This window comes from Thamnophis elegans, chromosome 8, assembly GCF_009769535.1.
Source record: "Thamnophis elegans isolate rThaEle1 chromosome 8, rThaEle1.pri, whole genome shotgun sequence".
Lineage (NCBI taxonomy): Eukaryota > Metazoa > Chordata > Lepidosauria > Squamata > Colubridae > Thamnophis > Thamnophis elegans.
This window is the reverse complement of record NC_045548.1, coordinates 24,363,295-24,383,495: the sequence shown is the minus strand read 5'-3', so window position 1 is coordinate 24,383,495 and position 20,201 is coordinate 24,363,295. Positions and strand designations below refer to the sequence as shown.

General features: G+C 41.5%; 1 protein-coding gene across 1 annotated transcript in view; it reads right to left on the bottom strand.

Moving 5' to 3' along the window:
• PIEZO2 (piezo type mechanosensitive ion channel component 2) overlaps positions 1-20,201 on the bottom strand; it is a 230,584-nt gene that overhangs the window by 99,171 nt on the left and 111,212 nt on the right. The window contains exon 5 of the mRNA XM_032223228.1: positions 6,351-6,513. Coding sequence (XP_032079119.1) covers positions 6,351-6,513 — 163 coding nt within the window. The remainder of the gene's footprint in view (positions 1-6,350; positions 6,514-20,201) is intronic.

Genomic DNA, 20,201 nt, shown 5'->3' with positions numbered 1-20,201 from the left:
TAACTGTCTGGTTTGGCATAGGAACCAAACAGGACAGGTACAGATTTCTAATGATGGTTAGGACTGCAGAAAAAAACAATTGCAACCAGCCCATCTTCCATTGAGGACCTGTATACTGCTTGAGCCAGAAACAGGGCTAAGAAAGTATCTACAGAACCTTCACATCCTGGACATAAACAGTTTCAACTCCTTCTCTCAGGATACCGCTATACAGCATTGCATACCAAAACAACTAGACCACGGATGTCAAACTTGAGACATCACATTGCCAACACATGATGTTCCGTGACATTTTTCCCATTCACAGAGCTGGGGTGGGCATAACCTACGCATGATGCATCTGGCCTGCAGACCACCAGTTTGACAACCTTGAACTAGACACAAAGAAAGCTTTTTCCCTCCCACCACCACTCTGCTGAACACCTAATTCCCACAGCACTGTCTTATGCCTATTGCCTAAGGACATTTACCACCTGTACTAGGGCAGTATTGCTATTATTTTTCTCGTATTTCCTATTACCTTCTCCTGTTGATATCTTACAAACTTTGTTGCTTGTATCTTATGATTTATGACTGTATGTTATCATTTACATTTTATTATTTATCACTATGTAGTTTTTAAAGCTTATGCACCAGAAATAAATCCCTTGTGTGTCCAATCACACTTGGCCAATAAACAATAGAGAATTCTTTATTGGCCAAGTGTGATTGGACACACAAGGAATTTGTCTTTGGTGCATATGCTCTCAGTGTACATAAGGAGAATAAAAATGCATTCATCAAGAATAAAAATATACAACAATACTATATATTCTATTCAAGCATTCAGCATTTGACAATTTATTATCTGTTTGAATTATTTTTCACTGCATGTTATGATAAAAAATGTGTATTGAGCAACTTATTTGAAGAATTATATTTTTTGTAGTTACCTGGCAAGATCCCCCTAAATTTCTCAATGTTCATGCTAAATAATATATAACAAACAAGTCAGGGAAAATTTAAAGATGCTGACATTGGGCACCTTTTAAGAAATGACTATTTGAAAATAAATCTCACTAAGCAATTGGGGTCATGGAAAAGGGTTTGTTTTTACTTATAAAAACTTATTATAAATGTAGACAACTTTGTGGAAGTTTATTCAATCAAATACATACATTTCAAAGGATATAGTATTTGCTGAGTAATAACAATGCAGAACCAGGGCATGCGATAAATATCTAATTTGATCCACATCTATTCAGAAGTCCAAAAGGATTTTAGGGGTTGCATTTTAATGCATTTGAGTTTCTTTTTACTAGATTCATTTAGATAAGTCTCAAAACCCATCACTCTACATCATATTTTTAAAACTGTCAAATTCGGATAAAGTCCAGGCCGGAAGATCACAGCTACCACAGCAGCTGTGACTGCTACTACTACATTTTAAGCCAGAATGTCCATTAGTTACATTTTAGTATGATTTATTAACATCCTGCTTTTAAATGTTTCCTCTGTGAGACATACATACATACATACACACAAATGCATCATTGTGCTAAAATAATATTGTACTGTAGATTTTATTGACCCATACACCAACAGGGAGTCCCCAGTCAGAATAAAAATCCATTCTTGTAATTTGCAAAGTATTACAAATTGTTCATGTACAAACATATTCCAAAATAATGGCTGGAACTTAACAGCCATAACAGTTTTGCTGATATAGTGTATTATACTATAAGTACTGTAATTAACTATTTTTGCTTTTATTGCTTAAATGCTTTAAAATTTTTGTTAGAATTAATAACACATAAATAATATCTACAGTATCGTGTGTTATATTAATATCACAATACTGGTAAGCTTCTATACAACGATTTTATGAAGATGCAAGACAAATTGTCTGCTTTAAAAAATCTAAATGAGTTTCTTTCAAGGAGGAATGTGAACTGAATATTTAAAAGCCAATATTTATAATAATTTGGTTTAGATATTAGTTTTAAACATACTATCTACATCAGTGGTTCCCAAACTTGGCAACTTTAAGACTTGTGGACTTCAACTCCCAGAATTCTCCAGCCAGCTCTGCTGAATTGAAGTCCACAAGTCTTAAAGTTGCCAAGTTTGAGAACCACTGATCTACATAATAAGAATGCACAAAGTCTGCGAACCCAGCGCTGCATACATCCAAATTGCCAGGTTGTTTCATTGAAAATTTAATATATTGATGGATTTTTTTTTTGCATAAATGAAATCTAGTGAGGTGTTGGTCTAAGACCAATACAAATGCACCCTCAACCTTAAGAATTTGTTGGGTGACTTTGGGTCACCAAGACTTTTCAGTCCACCTCCTAGATAGAATTCTGCAGTGCAGCAGTGACTGACATTCAGGCACCACAATGATATTCTATAATGACATTTCCCAACACTTTACCAACACCAGTAGTTACATCAATTTCTTACATAGCTAGAAGATGAAAATATTTGAAAAGCATGGAAAGTATGTTATATGGGCACTTATTAATTAGGAATTTAAGCTGAGTGTCTTATTTTGAGAATTTGGAAGTCTCTCTCTTCCTATGTAAGTTTTGAGCCAAGCACATTATTTTTCAGTATATGTTCCCTCTCTATGGAATAACCTATCCCCAGATAGATGGATGATATTTAGGAAAGCAGCCGTAATGGAGCTTTTCAGCAGAAAGGCCAAATTTGTTTTTCGGTGGGAAGGGGGGGGTTATACTATTTTGCTCATTGGTACACCAGGATAGCTTACATCAGCATTGCTTTTAGATATGTTGCATGTATACTTGTAAACTGCTGAAACTCCATGTCGAGTCAGCAATAGATAAATCAGGAAAATGTCATTCATTGTTCAACAGTTCTTTTTTAACATTCAGAATTGTCAGTTGATGGTGTTTTTTTTACAGAATTAGATGGGCACTGCCCTTGGGGTGCATGAATACAGAGAAGTAATTATCCACTTCTTCCTGAAAAAGGATCTCTGTAAATACCTCCCAGAGGAGCCTGACACAAGTGCTGGAGTGTTTCATTTCCCCTTCCCCACATTGTGTTTTCAAATAATAAAGAAAGAAAATGAATATTATGTTTAAAGACACCTACTACCTCCAGCTCTGTTTGCAGATTCCCACCTGCCTTCCCAAATTTAGCAGCAGTGTTGTAAATCACAAATGAAGGAAGAGTCTCCCAAATAGTACTGCATTAGCAGCCTTTAATGCATGTTCATTTCAGAACCAAAATCAATTAAGGCCAATCATAGGATGCAGGGCATACTTTAATGCCAAACCAAAATACAATATTTATCAGTTCCACATCCTTACCTTGTGGAACAGCTTCTGAAGGACAAACTGAAACAAAATACTCCTTTGTGATTATTTAACAAGCTTTTTAGAAATAAGGAAATTCCATTACGGAAATAATTCAGCATTTGATCTAAGTGTGTTTTTCCTAAATATTGTATGGGGTTATACTATGAAGATACCTGTACTAATCAGATAATTGAATAGTTTTGTGCTCAGAAAAGAACAATGCCTACACATGTTCATCATTCGCTCTGTAACAGACAGCAGAAGCAAATGGATGAAAAGCATGAAGGCTTTATTCCCTGTACATACGTTATTACTGCTGTCTAACTTCATCTCTTAGGCAAATTGCATCCCGGAGGGAAAAGGGACAAGGGTGGTAAAATACTTTAAAGTGTAGTATGCAGTGATGTGTGGTGAGGTTTACGGTTGGTGAGGCAAGAGCACGGCGGCGAGAAGCGTCCCCGCAGCTGTCTCCGACAGAGGCGTCTTGCGTTTATGTCCACCATAGACGCGAGATGCCTCTATTGGACACAGCAGTGGGGATGGAGGAGGCGGGGGGTGAGGCAGCGGGGCGAGGCAGTGGCGAGAAGCAGCATCCCCACAGCCGTCCCCGACAGAGGTGTCTCATGTTTATGTTTGCCATAGACGCGAGATGCCTCTGTTGGACACAGCGGCGGGGATGGAGGAGGCTGGGGGCGAGGTGGTGGAGTGCGGTGGCAGCGAGAAGCAGCGTCTCCACAGCTGTGCCCGACAGAGGCGTCTCGCATTTATGTCTGCCATAGACACGAGATGCCTCTGTTGGACACAGTGGCGGGGATGGAGGAGGTGGGGGCCGAGGCAGCAGCCAGCAAAGAAAGGGGAGAGGAAGAGGAAAGGGAGAGGGAAACAGGATGGGGCTCCCAGTGGGGGGGAGAGGAGAAAGGGAAGGGGGGGCACAGCAGGCAAAAGAAAGTGCCAGCCCACCAGCAGAGGTGGGTAAAAGACCCGCCTCTGCTGGCGGGCTGCCCCTCTCTTCTCAAACAAGGCTGTCCTCCCTGCCTCTCCCCCTTCCCTCTCTTCTCAAACAAACTTTCTCTCAAATTGAGAGAGAATTTGTTTGAGTGAAGTGAAGAAACAAATACACATACAAATTACTCACAATAAAAAATTACTTACAAATTACAATAATTTTGAATTCCTCCCCCCTCTCTCCGTCTGACCCACATACCTTTCCAGCTGTGTCACAGAGGATTTACACTCTCCTCTTGTCTGCCATGATGAAAATGTGAAAATGTAAAAAGAAAAAGGCAAGAGCTGCTCTAGCCAGGCTGGGATAGTTGCTGCTAGAGTCACCATGTGGATGACTCTGCTTAACTGTTTAAAAAAAGCCTCTAAAAAAGTGCCCTCTGCAGGAGGAGGCAAGAGAACCACGTGCCTCCTTTGAATAAGGATTTTTTTGCCTTTTAACCCTAGCTTAACTCTGCTCAAGTGATCATAAGGATAGTCTAAAGGAGGCACGTGGTTCTCTCGCCTCCCCCTGCAGTTAAGCACTAAGCAGAATCATCCACTGTGAATCTGGCAGCAACTACCTTAGCCTTTTTCCTTTTAATTTTTTTTTTCTTTTCAGGATGACAGTGGTGAGGCCCTGCCTCCCGCCTCCCCTGACTGCATGTCTCTGGTAGTATGAGTATATTGCAAAAGGCACTAGGGATGTTCTCTCTGGCTTTGCTTTGCTTTGCTCATGAAATTTGCTTCTCACCTATTGTCCCCTTGTTGGGGATCACAGAATCTGAGGCATGAAATAACCTTTGACAGAATAAGCAAATAAACACACCAGGAAAATAATTTACAAATTTACTTGTTTAATTGAAGAAATATTAATATATTTTGGGTAATATAAATAGGCCATTTTAAACCGAACATGTGCCAGATTATTGGATTGGTATTTATAATGCTTCTGAAATCCATGTGATTAAAAGAATTTATATATGGAAAATGTTAATGTTTTTATAGTTCTTCCATGCATTTCTTTATAGAAACAGTTCCACTGAATCTTGTATTTCTATGTAAATACATATATGACTATGAATTTCTATGAAGACAATGATAAACTACTTTGCATATTTTATAGTCCACCTTTACCGGGTTATAAAATCAAGGTTTCAAGTATAATCTGCATGTCATAGATATGTCTCAGCAACACCTTTATAACTGTACAGATGATAAGACCAAATTTTAAGTTAGCAGATTGTTTGTAAATTCTGAAAACTTGGAGATTCTGCAAATACAAGTAGTCCTTGCTTACCGACAGGCTCTCATGCTAAAGTTATGATGGTGTAAAAAACCCAACACAACCCAGCTTTGCAAGCAGTTGTGACATTTATGACTGTCACAGTGTCCTGAAGTCACATAATCCCCATTTGGATGCTTTGTAACAAGTATAAATTGGCAACCATCACAGTGTCCCATGCGATGGTTGTCAGTTTATACTTGTTACAAAGCATGTTTCCCAAATGGTTCACAAAAAGCAGAGTTAATAGAGAATGGGGTCTTGGCTTCCTTCTTGGGCTGAGAGAGCGAGTGGTCACCCTTCTGGCTTTGGAACTGGAACTCAGTTTCCTGGTTTCAAACCTGGTGCTTTAATCACTACACAAACTGGTCCATTTGACAAGGTTTACATACTTGGATCAAATGTTACTAATGTGACTTACATAAATATATAATCATACCATTTGCAAAATAATAGGTTGATTGCATTGCTATTTTTGTTTACATAATTGTGACTCCTGTGTAACAGACTCCTATGGTTCACATTTCTAAATAGGATAGGGTGCTGTGTTTTTAAAGGGATTTCCTTTGAGAAATACTAAAGAGATAGTAAAAAGTACTTTATTGTGTACTTTCCCACATATGTGGGAATTGGGAGTTGCAATACTTCAATTAGTATAAAATTAATAATAAAGCATTTTTCCTTCAGCTGGAAAAGAAAATTGCAAAGCCTATCCATAGTATCAGATGCACTAGGAAAATACAAATACAAATTGAAGAGTAATTACACACACATACCATGTCTTCATTTTCAAACTGTGCATTGTATTCTCCCAAATTTTCTTGTTCTGGCTTTTGAACAATGTTTCTGCACACAAGCCATGTGACCAGGCTAGCAACAAACATGAGAATATCAGGAACAAAAATCCGGATCCCGTTGCCAGCATCAGCCCCTTTCACACTGTATGAAATTGAAGGAGAGAAAGAAAATTGGTTCTTATTTAATTATTGAAACTAATCTGAAAACAACTAAAGGAAAAATATTTGGTATTTTGCAGCTGTATCTTGGATTTTGTTGTTTCTTTTAAAGACCATAAATACGGCTGAAGACTAAACTTCTGGATGAAGAAGTGGAGATGGCACTGTGATGAAGACTGATGGACCAATGATAAGCCTGATCCAACACAGAATTCCCAGATAAAGAGAGGATGAGAGAATTTCCATCTGGGCAAGCAGACTGTAAAAAAGTGATCATGAATTGGAGCACCAGTTGAGGAGGGAGCAACATCAAATTCATAGCCACAGCGGAGCCCATATCAATACTGGGTTTGTCAAACTTCACTTTCTAAAATCCCTTAAAAATATAATTATTTTAAAGCTAACAGAGGTCATTGATCTTAACTAGTTATGACACTAATTTAATAATTTAAGTTGGACTATCTTAAATTTCACTTATCAGAATATGGGTATGCAATAGGTCTATATTTAATAATAATAATAAAATAATAATGATAATAATAATAATAATAATGGTCAAGATCTTGTGGGAATTCCATATACAAACGGACAAAATACTGGCGCATAATACACCAGACATCACACTGGTTGAGAAAAATAAGGTCACAATCATAGACATCGCAATACCAGGTGATAGCAGGGTCACCGAGAAGGAACATGAAAAAAATCGCAAAATACCAGGACTTAAAAATCGAAATTCAACCACTATGGCACAAACCAGCAGTGGTAATTCCAGTGGTAATTGGCACACTGGGTGCTATTCCAAAAGCACTGGAATTACATTTAAAACAGTTAAAAATTGACAAAAATCACCATCAGTCAAATGCAAAAAGCCGCACTGCTTGGATCTGCACGCATATTACGAAAATACATTACGACGTCCTAGGCCCCTGGGTGGGGCCCAACTAGTAACCAATGCCAAATCCGGCGAAACAACTGGCTGCTGTGATACAATTGTATAACAACAACAACAGCAGCAACAACAGCAATAGCAATAGTGATAATAGTAATAATAGTAATAACAGCAATAACAGTAATAACAGTAATAATAGTAATAACAATCCTTAAGTACAAATGCATGTAAAATCAGAATTGAGAAGACAGATAGCAAGTGCCACCTCTGCAAAGAAGCTGAAGAAACAGTGGGCCAGCTGTTTAGCTGATTAAAAAAGATTGCACAGAGTGACGACAATCATATGATAAAATAGTAACAATAGTGCATTGGAAGATCTGCAAAAAATACCATTTGCCTGCACGCAAGAACTTGCAGAGAAAGGCATAGAAAATGATGAAGCTAAAGTATTCTGGGATTTTAGATTTCAAACAGACAGGCATTTGCTGCATAATATGCCAGACTTAACAATTATTGATAAGAAAGACAACAAATCTGGATAGTGGATATGGAAGTACCTGGAGAAAGCAGAATAGAAGAGAATGAAGATTAACAAAATACAAAATACAAAGACCTGCAAATAGAAATAGAATTATGTGACAAAAGAAAGCAATTACCAATAGTAATAGGCACATTGGGTGCAATCACAAAATAACTAGAGTGGTGGCTTCCAACCTTTATGGCTTGACAGCCTGGCTAGATGAGGGAGAGGGGAACTTGGCCATGTGAGCAGCCGGTCAGCACACACAACACACACATGTGTGCACATGCAGCACTTGAACGAGGGCCAGGCTGGTGTGCATGCACCCAGCACGTGCATCCATACAAGTGCCCACCGGTCCACTGCTTGTACAAGTTGAACTGCGCATGCACGCTCTGAACAGCCACTCGTGTGGCCCAATTCTGAATAGGCCATAGCCTGGTAGTGGGGCACAGAACAGCAGTTGGGGAACCTCTGAACTAGAGCACCACTTGAACACCATCAGCATTGACAAATTCATTATCAGTCAAATGCAAAAGGCATCTTTAGTCAGAACCCCTAACATCCTGTGATGATATCTGTAGCACCATCAAACATACAAATTTGTCTCTCCCAGGACCTTGGGAATGGCTTTATAGGTGGACAAAAATGCCAAATCTAGTCTGAACATCTGGCTTACTGTGTGATAATCAATAACAACAACAACAACAACAACAACAGTAGTAGTAGTAATAATAAACAACCATCCTACTGAAATGAAATATCGCGAGCTGGCCATCAAAACTACATGGCTATGGCTGAAGCATGTAACAGTGATACCCATTGTCATCGGGGCACTTGGCAGCATGTCCAAGAATTTTACAAGATACATCAACAAATTGCAGCTTGCTGCAATAACACCAGCAGAACTGCAAAAAATTGCACTACTCGGAACATCTTGTATTTTAAGAAGGTACTTGGTTGATACCTAGGATGCTGGCAGCAAACCGTATCAACCATTAACACCAGTCACTGGTATTTGTAATGCATTTTTGAATGTTCAGTTGGCTGAGTTTAATGTTTAATGAATAAAGTAAATAACACAAAAAACCACCCTACTTGGAACAACTTATAACCTCTGACGCTACCTTAACAGTTCCTAGGTCCTTGGTTAGGAGTCAAGCTATTGAGCTACTAACCAGACCCAAAGGCTGTGAATCTCACCAAAATTAACATCATCATCATCATCATCATCATCATCATCATCATCATCATCATCATCATCACATTTCTGGGCTTCCTGAATGTCTCTTGCTGGGCTTCTGGCCTGATCCACCAGACATTTTTAAAATATTGTCTTTTAATGCCATCATCTGATTGTGTATAATTTGGGCTTTACTTGATGGTATGTATGAAAAGCCTAATTTTCAGCATCCAGCCTATACTTTCCAGTATATGTCTGCATTTCTCATTTATTAATTTGTTTTCAAATATAGTATGTGATGTTAAGGGGGGCGGTGGCTCAGTAGGTAAGAGGCTGACCTTGTCGATCAGAAAGGTTGGCAGTTTGGTGGTTTGAATCCCTAGTGCCGCATAATGGAGTGAGCTCCTGTTACTTGTCACAGCTTCTGCCAACCAAGCGGTTTGAAAGCATGTAAAAATGCAAGTAGAAAAACAGGGACCACTTTGGGGGAAGGGTAATAGCATTCCATGCACCTTCAGCATTTAGTTATGCTGGCCACATGACCACAGAGACATCTTCGAACAGCGTTAGCTCTTCGGCTTTGAAATGGAGATGAGCACCGCCTTTAGAATTGGGAACGACTAGCACATATGTGCGAGGGGAACCTTTACCTTTACCTTTACCTTACAGTATGTTATTTATTCTTGTCAAGGAATGTAAGATAACCAGCTGTCTCCACAACATTCCTTGCTAATTATCTGGAGGAAAGAATGATTTCTTTGTAGCAAAATAAATATAGTAGATTCCTGATATTTCAATATAGAAAATTTCATCAGCTGAAGCAAAATGTAAAAATATATCATCATAGGATAAGAGGCTTAACATAAAAACCACTTGGCACAGACTTTAACAAACATAAAATTTATAAGTCTCTTGAAGAGTATGTAAAGCCTTAATAATCACGTATCTTTTTTTTTTTTTTGGCAGTTACACTATACAGGAGAAAAAGCAGTTTGGCAAAGTGTTCCCCAACATATCAACAACACATTTTCCAAATATTTGTTTTCCAAATAGCATCATGAAGAATGCTGCTATTTAACAACTTGCCAAAGTTAGTAGGCTCATTACTGACATAAAGCCTGCAACATTTATGGGTCAATGCTGCAAACGAAAACCAAACTTGTATCAAATATAAAAGTAGACCGTCCCCTCCATGCTGTTACTTATGCCTCATTTATTTTCTATACAAGCCAAATTATGTTTTCAATGCATTGCCCAGGTATTAAAAAAATATATGTGGACCTCATGCTGAGCATCAGTTGCTCTGCAAGCAATATCCAAAGAGACTTAGTATCAATCCTATTTTCAGTGAACCATCTCTAGCTATGCGCATAATTCTGTGTTTATTTAATATGTCAATAGAATGGCTGAAAAGCCAAAACAATTCAGAAATAAAAACAAACACTGTTGGATAACGTTTGCATGAGATCATTAGCTGGAGAAAAAGATCAGAAAATATGAAGATAGAAAAGGTAGATGATAAAATAATATACAATAGTATATCTAATTATTAGATCACTGAATATTTTGATGAATATTTGGTGAACTCTCATATCAGAAACACCTTTCTTCTTTTTCCATTTCTTCTTTAGTCAGCAAAAAGCACTATTTATCATATGAGATTTGGAAACAGATATTGAAACAGAACTACTGATGGAAATGTCTTGAAAACATTTTCACGACAAAGGGGGCAAAAATGCCAAAGCTTAAATTCCAAAAGAATGCCCTATCATTTCTATTCTCTAAGGTTTCTGAATGAGAGACAGCAGGTATGGCTAAGTCATAGCCTTTCATTTGAAAGGGCATCGGTTTCAACTAAAACAGCTCCTATCAACCTGATGCCATCCAGATATGTTAGAGTACAATTCTTATCATTCTCAGCCAACATGATTAATGCGTATATTAGAAAGAATTTAAAGAATGAAAATATATATTGCCTTTATACATTCTAAATAAAGACCGAGGCTTGCATGCAATGAACCACATAAAAATTATGGCAGATTAGATATTCCTATTTATGATGTATTATAAAATTTCATAGCTGAAAAATATTATGGATATAGGATGTCATATAGAACTTGAATCATTCTATTTCCATTGAATTTCATGGCAATTTTTAGAAAAGAATTAAAAGCTTAGATTCCTATATTGATTACATAAAAAAGTTCTACTTTTGAAGATAACTTTGGAAACTTGGCATCCTCAGGCATATCCCATCACTACTTTTTATTAGTTGTAGATTGTTTTTTTGTATTGAAATATTTGGAAAGTATGAAAAAGCAAGGGACAATTGAATTAAAATGCAAAGTATGCACCATAACTATTGCAGTTCCCATTGAGCAAATAAAATTGTTCAAAAGTCAATCCTATTTAATTTAATTTTCTGCAAATGAGTTTCCTTTCCACCTCTCAATACAATATCCAAGCTATTAAAGTCAATTTATTAAACTTGGAACATTTATTCAAGCTATCAAAAGGTCAACAAAAGGTTAACATCTAAACTTTGCTATTTTGTTAGAACATAAGACATCTGTCCTTCAGGATGAAAATCACCTACACACTTTTTTTGAGTAAGTGATTAGAATAAGTTTGAGATTTCTAGACTTATATTCTTTGCCAAAATTAAGAGAAAATCATATTAAAATAATTTATTGATAGTACACGTGTCACGTTCTGAGCATGCTCATTGAGTTTGTGTTAAGGCAGGAGATAGTCGACAGCTGATTAGCTTACCACCTGACAGCGCCGAGTATAAGAAGGGAGCTGTCAGATGAGAAGCCGCTGTTCCTGTCTCAAGCCAGTTCCGATTGTTAGCTTGTTACATTCAGGGAATAAACTTGTTAGCCTTTATTCCTGTCTCCGCATCAGTCATTCCGGCCATCACCCGCTGTCCTAGTACACAATACTGTTGACGAAGGTGGGATCGCCAAACTGAGGTCGGGAGTTAGCTGGTCACTATGAGCTGAAGTCACTAGCTGAAGTCACACTTAGGAACTGAGCTTGCCACTCGCGACGAGACATCGCTACCAATCTGACAGGAATGGCCACCCTAACGTTCGCGCCATTCAGCCAGAGGTCTGAGACTTGGGAGTCATATATAGCCCGGTTTGAATGTTTCCTGGTTGCGCACAACATTACAGACTTGACAGAAGAACGAAAGTGCGCGTTTTTCCTGTCAGTGTGTGGGTCCAATGTTTTCCACACAGCCAGGGTTCTCACAGCCCCTGACCCCATCAATGCAGTTCCATGGCAGACACTGATGGCAAAACTTAAGAGCCATTATGCTCCATCACCATCCAAAATAGCCCACCGGCACGCTTTCCATCAACGGAACCAAGTTGAAGGAGAGTCCGTCAACAATTACGTGGCCGCGCTAAGGATGGCAGCTCTCCATTGTGAATTTAGGGACCTTGACAAGGCCCTACTCGATCGTTTGGTCTGCGGCATTCGCGACTGAAGGCTTCAGAGGCATCTCTTGGCGAAGGCTGACCTGTCCTTCCAGTCTGCATTCGACAAGGCTCGCGCCGTGGAGCTGGCTGTGACCCCCCTGGCCACTATTAAACAAAACCAAACCGCAGCCGTTTCTCACCCCTCAGGAACATACAGCATGGCTGCGGTTCACCAAGGGGAGGTGAGCTAAGAGTCAGATCCAGAGGACGAGGAGGACATCAACCGCCTTCATGAGGCGAACAAAAAGAGCTTTACAAGAGGCAAGGGTGACCCTAAATCTTCATGTAGTGGGTGCGGAGGCAACCATGAAAGAGCTAAATGCAGATTTAGGCAAGCCCTCTGCCAGCGCTGCGGCAGGAAGGGCCACATTGCCAGAGTGTGCCGGGCCACCCAGCCTATGTCCGCTCCAGGGTTCCAGGCTGACAGACCTCGGCAGTTCTGCAGCAGGCAAGAGGGTCCTAAGAAGCCGAGAGTCAAGTGCCACGCCATCCTCCATAATACGCCGACCAGTGAGATAATTGACTGGCAGTTGTGGCACAGCATCAAAAAAAAAAATACAACTGACTGTCTACATCGAGAGCACTCCATGCCAGATGGAGCTCGATACCGGCTCCACCACATCCATTGTCTCCTGGAGCATCATAAAAAGACTCATTCCACAACTTGCGAAGCACTGATTACAGAGCTGCAATTTGACCCTCAGAGACTATCAGGGAAACCTGATCCCTGTAATCGGCACTAGCAAGTTTAAAGTGCAATTCAAGGGGTTTGAAGGCAGGCTGCCACTCATAATTGTGGAAGGAAGGCTGCCCAGTCTGCTTGGCCTGGACTGGTTTGATTCTCTTGGCTTGCAGATCAGTGGCATTTACAGCATTAGTAGTTCTGACCTGGACTGCCTTGTAAGTGAGTTTCCTGCTTGTTTGACGGCCAGCTGGGCCAATACACTGGCATGCCTGTGTCCTTCAATCTCGACCCGTCCGTGCCGCCCGTCCAAATGAAGCCGCGGAGGGTGCCAATCGCCCTCAAGCCAAAAGTAGATGCTGAGCTAGACAACCTTGTCGTGCAAGGGGTCCTAGAGCTGGTGGACCATGCGCGGTGGGAGACCCCCATCATCTTGACCATCAAGCCGGATGGCAGGATCTGCGCTGACTACCATTGTTCCATCAACTGCGCCCTGCCATCCAATGCCAACCCTGTGCCAGTGGTTCAACACCTGCTTCACACCTTGGGCGAAGGCTCCATCTTTGCAAAGCTGGACCTCGCCCAGGCATACCAGCAGCTGGTGGTCGACGACAATGCAGATGAGGCTCAAACAATCATAATCTACCAAGGCACTTTCAAATGCCGCCGGTTGCAATTTGGGGTAAGCATTGCCCCAGAACTATTTCAAAGTTTGATGGAGCGGTTGCTCCAGGGACTCAGTGGCATCGTCCCGTACTTTGATGACGTCCTCGTTTCTGCCTGCAGCCACGAGGAGCTGATGTGTCGACTGCGGGCCATCTTACACAAATTTCAACAAGTTGGCCTTAAGGTGAAGTGAGAGAAATGCCAAATTGCTGTCCGCCAAGTCGAATTCCTGGGTTTCCTGGTCGATGCTCAGGGCATCCACCCCACTGTGGCCAAAATAGAGCCGAGGTGGCGCAGTGGTTAGAGTGCAGCACTGCAGGCTACTTCAGCTGACTGCAGTTCGGCTGTTCAAATCTCACCGGCTCAAGGTTGACTCAGCCTTCCATCCTTCTGAGGTGGGTAAAATGAGGAGCCGGATTGTTGGGGACGATATCATATGCTGACTCTGTAAACCGCTTAGAGAGGGCTGAAAGCGGTATATAAGTCTAACTGCTATTGCTATTGCTAAATCAAGGCCATTGTGGAAGCCCCTACACCGGCCTCGAGAGCTGAACTCCAAGCCTTCCTTGGACTTCTGAACTTTTATGCCGTGTTCCTGCCCCACAAGGCTTCCGTGGCAGAGCCGCTCCAACGGCTACTGGACACTAAAGCGCCCTGGGTGTGGGGCCGCAGAGAAGCCGCCGCTTTCAGAGCTGTCAAACACTTGCTGGTGTCAAAGGCTGTGCTTGCTCAATACAGCGAACACTTGCCTCTATTGCTGGCCTGCGATGCTTCACAGTACGGGGTCGGTGCAGTCCTTTGTCACCAATTGCCGAACGGCGCAGAGGTTCCAGTGGCATTTTTCTCCCACACCCTTTCCCCCGTGGAAAGGAACCGGTTCCACCACTATGTTTACGGCCGCCAGTTCCACATTGTCACCGACCACAAACCGCTCCTCGGATTGCTGGCTGGGGACAGGCAAGCTCCGCAAGTGATGTCCCCTTGTATGACCCGATGGTCAGTATTCCTCGCCGCTTATGACTACTCCCTGATCCACTGCCCAGGCAAGCAAATCGCCCACACTGATGCCCTGAGTAGATGCTTCACAGTATGGGCCAAGGTGGCGCAGTGGTTAAATGCAGCACTGCAGGCTACTGCTAGATCAGCAGTTCAGCGGTTCAAATCTCACCGGCTCAGGGTTGACTCAGCCTTCCATCCTTCCGAGATGGGTAAAATGAGGACCCAGATTGTTGGGGGCAATATGCTGACTCTCTGTAAACCGCTTAGAGAGGGCTGAAAGCCCTATGAAGCGGTATATAAGTCTACTGCTATTGCTATGCCCCCTGCCTGATGTGCTAGAAGACCCTGCGGCCACATCTCCGGTGTTCCTGGTGGATGACCTTGGCCTGCCGGTCACGGCTGCTGACATCGCCCGGTTATCCGCAAAGGATCAGGTAATCTCCCGGGTCTTAGAGTGGGTGATAAGGGGGTGGCCCAGATAGTGTAGGGCCTGAGTTCCTCCCATACAAAACTCGGCTGCCGGAGCTCTCTGTACAAAGTGGCTGCCTTTTATGGGGCCATTGAGTTATAGTTCCGCCCTCACTGAGAGCTATTGTCTTGCAGCAGCTGCACTGCGCCCATCCCGGCATCATAAGGATGAAGGCGTTACGGCGTAGTTATGTATGGTGGCCCCACCTAGACCAGGACATCACCGCCCATGTCTCCGGGTGCCCTCAATGCCAGGGCTCCCAGGCAGCTCCCCCTAAAGCGGAGCCGCGGGTGTGGGAATGGCCTTCATCGCCGTGGTCCCACTTACATATTGACTTTGCGGGCCCTATTCAAGGACAAGTCCTCCTCATTGTGGTGGATGCGTTCTCCAAATGGCTGGAGGTTATTAAAATGCCATCCATCACTGCGGATGCGCTGATAGAGACCCTCAGGAGATTGTTCACCACCCATGGGATCCTTGACATGCTGGTGTCCAACAATGGACCTCAGCTGACGTCCGCCAAGTTTGAGGCTTACCTGGCCTTGTTGGGAGTTAGGCATGCCTTGATCTCCCCATTTCACGCGGCTAGCAATGGTTTGGCGGAGCGCATGGTTCACTCCTCCAAGGAAGCCCTTGCCATAATGGGCCAGGCTAGTTGGCAGGAACACATCGATGCTTTCCTGCTGGCCCACCATACAATGCCATCCCCTGAGTCCAACGCTAGCCCTGCGGAGCTCTTAATGGGTTGCCACCTTAGGACCCCCCCTTGACCAGCTGCACCCTGACTATGCCACTCCTAAGTCCTTAGACTCCCAGGGAGGAATGCGTTTTTTCATGGGGGGGAGACAGTATATGCTAGGAATTACGTAGGGCATCCCTTGTGGCTACCAGGCGTTGTGACTGACCAGACCGGGCCCTGTTCTTACAGGGTGAAGTTGGACAACGGACAAGAGTGGAGGTGCCACTGCGACCAGTTGCGGGCCAGGCAGGGACGACCAACAGACCAGCCTGTCCTGCACCATAGAGAGAACGGCACCGAGCTCAGAAGCGCAGTTGCCGCGAGCTATTACGCAGCCAGCCCAGAAGTACAAAACGGCGACTTACCTGATGGGCCGGTCCAGTCCTGGGTGCCTCTGTGTCCCGTGCCACTGCCATCCTGCGAGACAGAGTCTTCGGAAGGTCGGGCGTCTACCCCAGGCGTCGAAAGAGGGCCTCGCTCGTCCGGCCAAGTTAGGCGGCGCCCGGCCTACTTGCAGGACTATGCTTGTGCAAACGTAGAGGGAAGGAGTGTCATGTTCTGAGCATGCTCATTGAGATTGTGTTAAGGCAGGAGATAGTCGACAGCTGATTGGCTTACCATCTGACAGCCCCGAATATAAAAAGGGAGCTGTCAGATGAGAAGCCGCTGTTCCTGTCTCAAGCCAGTTAGTTTGTTGTTAGCTTGTTACATTCAGGGAATTGTTAGCTTGTTACGTTCAGGGAATAAACTTGTTAGCCTTTATTCCTGTCTCCGCCTCAGTCATTCTGGCCATCACCCACTGTCCTAGTACACAATAACACGACTCCAGTGAGGGTGATTCCAGGAGAGAGAGAGAGTAGGAGGGAAGGAGGATAGAAAGGAAGGATTGGATTAATGAAGTCATATATTTTCATCTCTAATGAATGTCTAAGGATTCAAAAGCTCTGGAATTTAATGTTTATAAAAATGGGCAAAGAAAGTATTATAAAATCAAAGAGGGCCACAGTTAGGTTTGTTGGTTATGTTCACAGAAGATAACAATTACATAAAACTTAATAACTAATGATTTATATGCTGATACTGCAGAGGTGGGTTCCTACCAGTTCGCTCCTATTCGGTACAACTGGTTCGTCAAATCTACCGAACCAGTTAGAAGAGGTTCCACTAGTGGACCCGGAAAGCAGGCCACACCTACAGAAGAGGTTCCAAATTTTTTTGAAACCGACCACTGTGATACTGGCAAAAAATGTGATATCTTAGAGGAGGCAATTTATTCTCAGATAAGTGGAATCATAAATTTTGGAGTTCAGAGACAGCAGAAAAAAATAATCCCTTTGTTACACTTTCAAACAGATTCATTCAAACCAATTTTTTTGAAGCATAAGATTTTATATTTTTCATCAATCAAATAAAATATGGTAGATAACTGCCTACTTGTTACACTCAAGATATGATAGGATGTGTATTATTTATAAACATTTTTAGAGTTCATAAATTACAGTTGAGATAAGAAATGTTTAAGTAGTTCTTGAAATTGATATAAAATGATTTTTTTGTATGATGCAAAATCATTTCACATTATTTTTATGCTATTTTAAAATGAAGGAATAATGAAAAAAGTACAGTTAGTTGATGTATAAATGTAATTACCAACTTCGTCTCATATATAAGCTTCCAAAAGGGAAAGAGGAACCCAGGAATTCCCATCCATATAAGGCTACTAATATCTGAATCAGCATTTTTTAAAATCAAAGCACTAAGTACTGGAGTCAGGTAATTCTGTTCTCCCTCTTTTGTGGACATAACAGGAATTTTTAAAAAAATGTTCCACAGAAGCACTTTGATCCTGGAATGAAATGGAGGCCTAGGGGCAGTGGCAGGCTGAGCTGGCTGAAGCCTCCAAGGGATCATGCCAGCTTGGAGAGACAAGGCAAGGCAACCTTGCTAAGAAAGTTTGGTAGGGGATTTGCCAAATGGTAGGGCATGGTAGGGTCTCCTTACCAGAATTCTGTCCATTTAATGACCTTTGATTCAAGTTTAATAACCGCAACTGGGAAGGCTGGGATTGCAGTCATTGAGTGAAACAATTGTGCGATGTCTCATTTAACAAAGGCTTCACTCACCAACCAAGATTCAATTATGGTTGTAAGTTGAGAACTACTTGTACATCACTGCAGAACACAATCATATACTTGTTGCAAAAGATTTTTGAAGTTAAACTGCATGGGAGAAATTACCTATTTCTGGCATTTAGCAGAAAAATGTAAGTAAAAATATGAAGTTAAAACTCAGCCATTTAGTAATTATAAAACCTTATTTGATACCAGGCCTAGATGGGAATTAGAAAGCAATTTGTCAGGCATGAAAGACAAGGACCACACAATAAATTATAATTAAACTGATTTATTGCTCATGTCAATGCCACAGGAATCTAGTCAACTAATGGTTAGCACTATTGAATAGAATTCAAGAGGAGTTGGACTCTAGATTGTACAGATTCTAGGCTGATTCCTCTTTTGACTCCATCCCCAAGCTCTGCCATTCCTACTCCTACAAAACTGGGTACACAGCCTAATTTATGTTGAGTAACCTTATTAAATGTTTGGAGAGAATGCTTTATAGAAAATCATAGACAGATGAATCCATCATAAATCCATTATTATTGTAGTAATTGGATTTTTAATATGCAAAAATGTATTTAATACATTGTTTTGCACAAAACGCATTTTTCTAAATTTTCCTAAGTGCATTTTAAAGCTATTTTGAGCAAAGCACTGCATTAAATCAGTTACAATGTATAGCAAATAATTTCTGATAGGTATATTCATTAGAGAAGTACAAAAAAGGTCAGTATTTTTTAATCAGAATTAAGAAGAATTATTGAATTAATTAGATTATTTGGCTGGCCCCCAAATATCAGACAGAAACCTCAACCTCAAGCCCAAATATGGGTATATTGTTACCAATTTTTTCTAGGGAAGCAAATACAGGAATCTGTAGTGTACAATTACAATTAGTGTACAATTAATGCAAAGGGAATGAGGTTCAGGGATAATCGACTAATTTATGAGGCATAAATGTATATGAAATATTTCAAGAACATTATACCACACTTGTCTAATAATAACGCTGCCAAGCATTATATATCTTTTTATGGATGGATCAACATTCTGTATTTGCTTCTAATGAAGTGCTTCATTCAGTCTTCGTACAAAAATATACTAATTTTGCAAAACTACAGAAAGAGAAAGTATTGGTAAGATGAGCACCATATTCTGCTTTGATGAAACTGACTTCATTTTTTTGCCTTGAAAAGTGTTTTATATAAGCTTTGATAAACTTCCTGTTTATATTCCTATAATCCTACTTGTTATACACATTTTTCCCATGCAGAAACCTTTTCTGGTTGTTTCTGAATACATTCTGTTTCCATAGTTGCTTCACATGTTTTTTTAAATTATCCTATGATTGTACAGCATCTTTAATGCTAGTCTCTTGACTCATTTACTCATAAACCTTCCAGCATACTACAAAATAAATTTTCTATAAAGGAAAGTTGCATTCAAATGTACATTGTATAGGCCCATGATGGCAAACCTATGGCACGTGTGCCACAGGTGGCATGCAGAGCTATTTGTCAGGGCACGGGAGGCTGGCCAGCTGACTTCGGTCTTCTTTTGAAGCCATTTTTCGCCTTCTGGATGCTTTCCTGAAGCCTCCAAAGCCCGAAAAACTGGTCCTATGAGCAAACCAGAAGTTCAGGAACGAACTTCCGTTTTGGTCATAGGTCCATTTTTTGCGGAGCCTACAGGGAAGCCTCCTGAAAGCCCCTGAAGGCTCCAGAGGTCAAAAATTGGCCCTGCTGACAAACCGGAAGTCACCATTACCGAACTTCCAGGTTCCCCATAGGTCCATTTTACCAATCAATTATAACTGTGAGTTCTAGCGTCTAGGGGGGCAGGGAATATGTTTTCACCCTCCCCCAGGCTCCTAGAAAGCCTCTGGAGCCTGGGGAACATGAAAAAACTGCGCA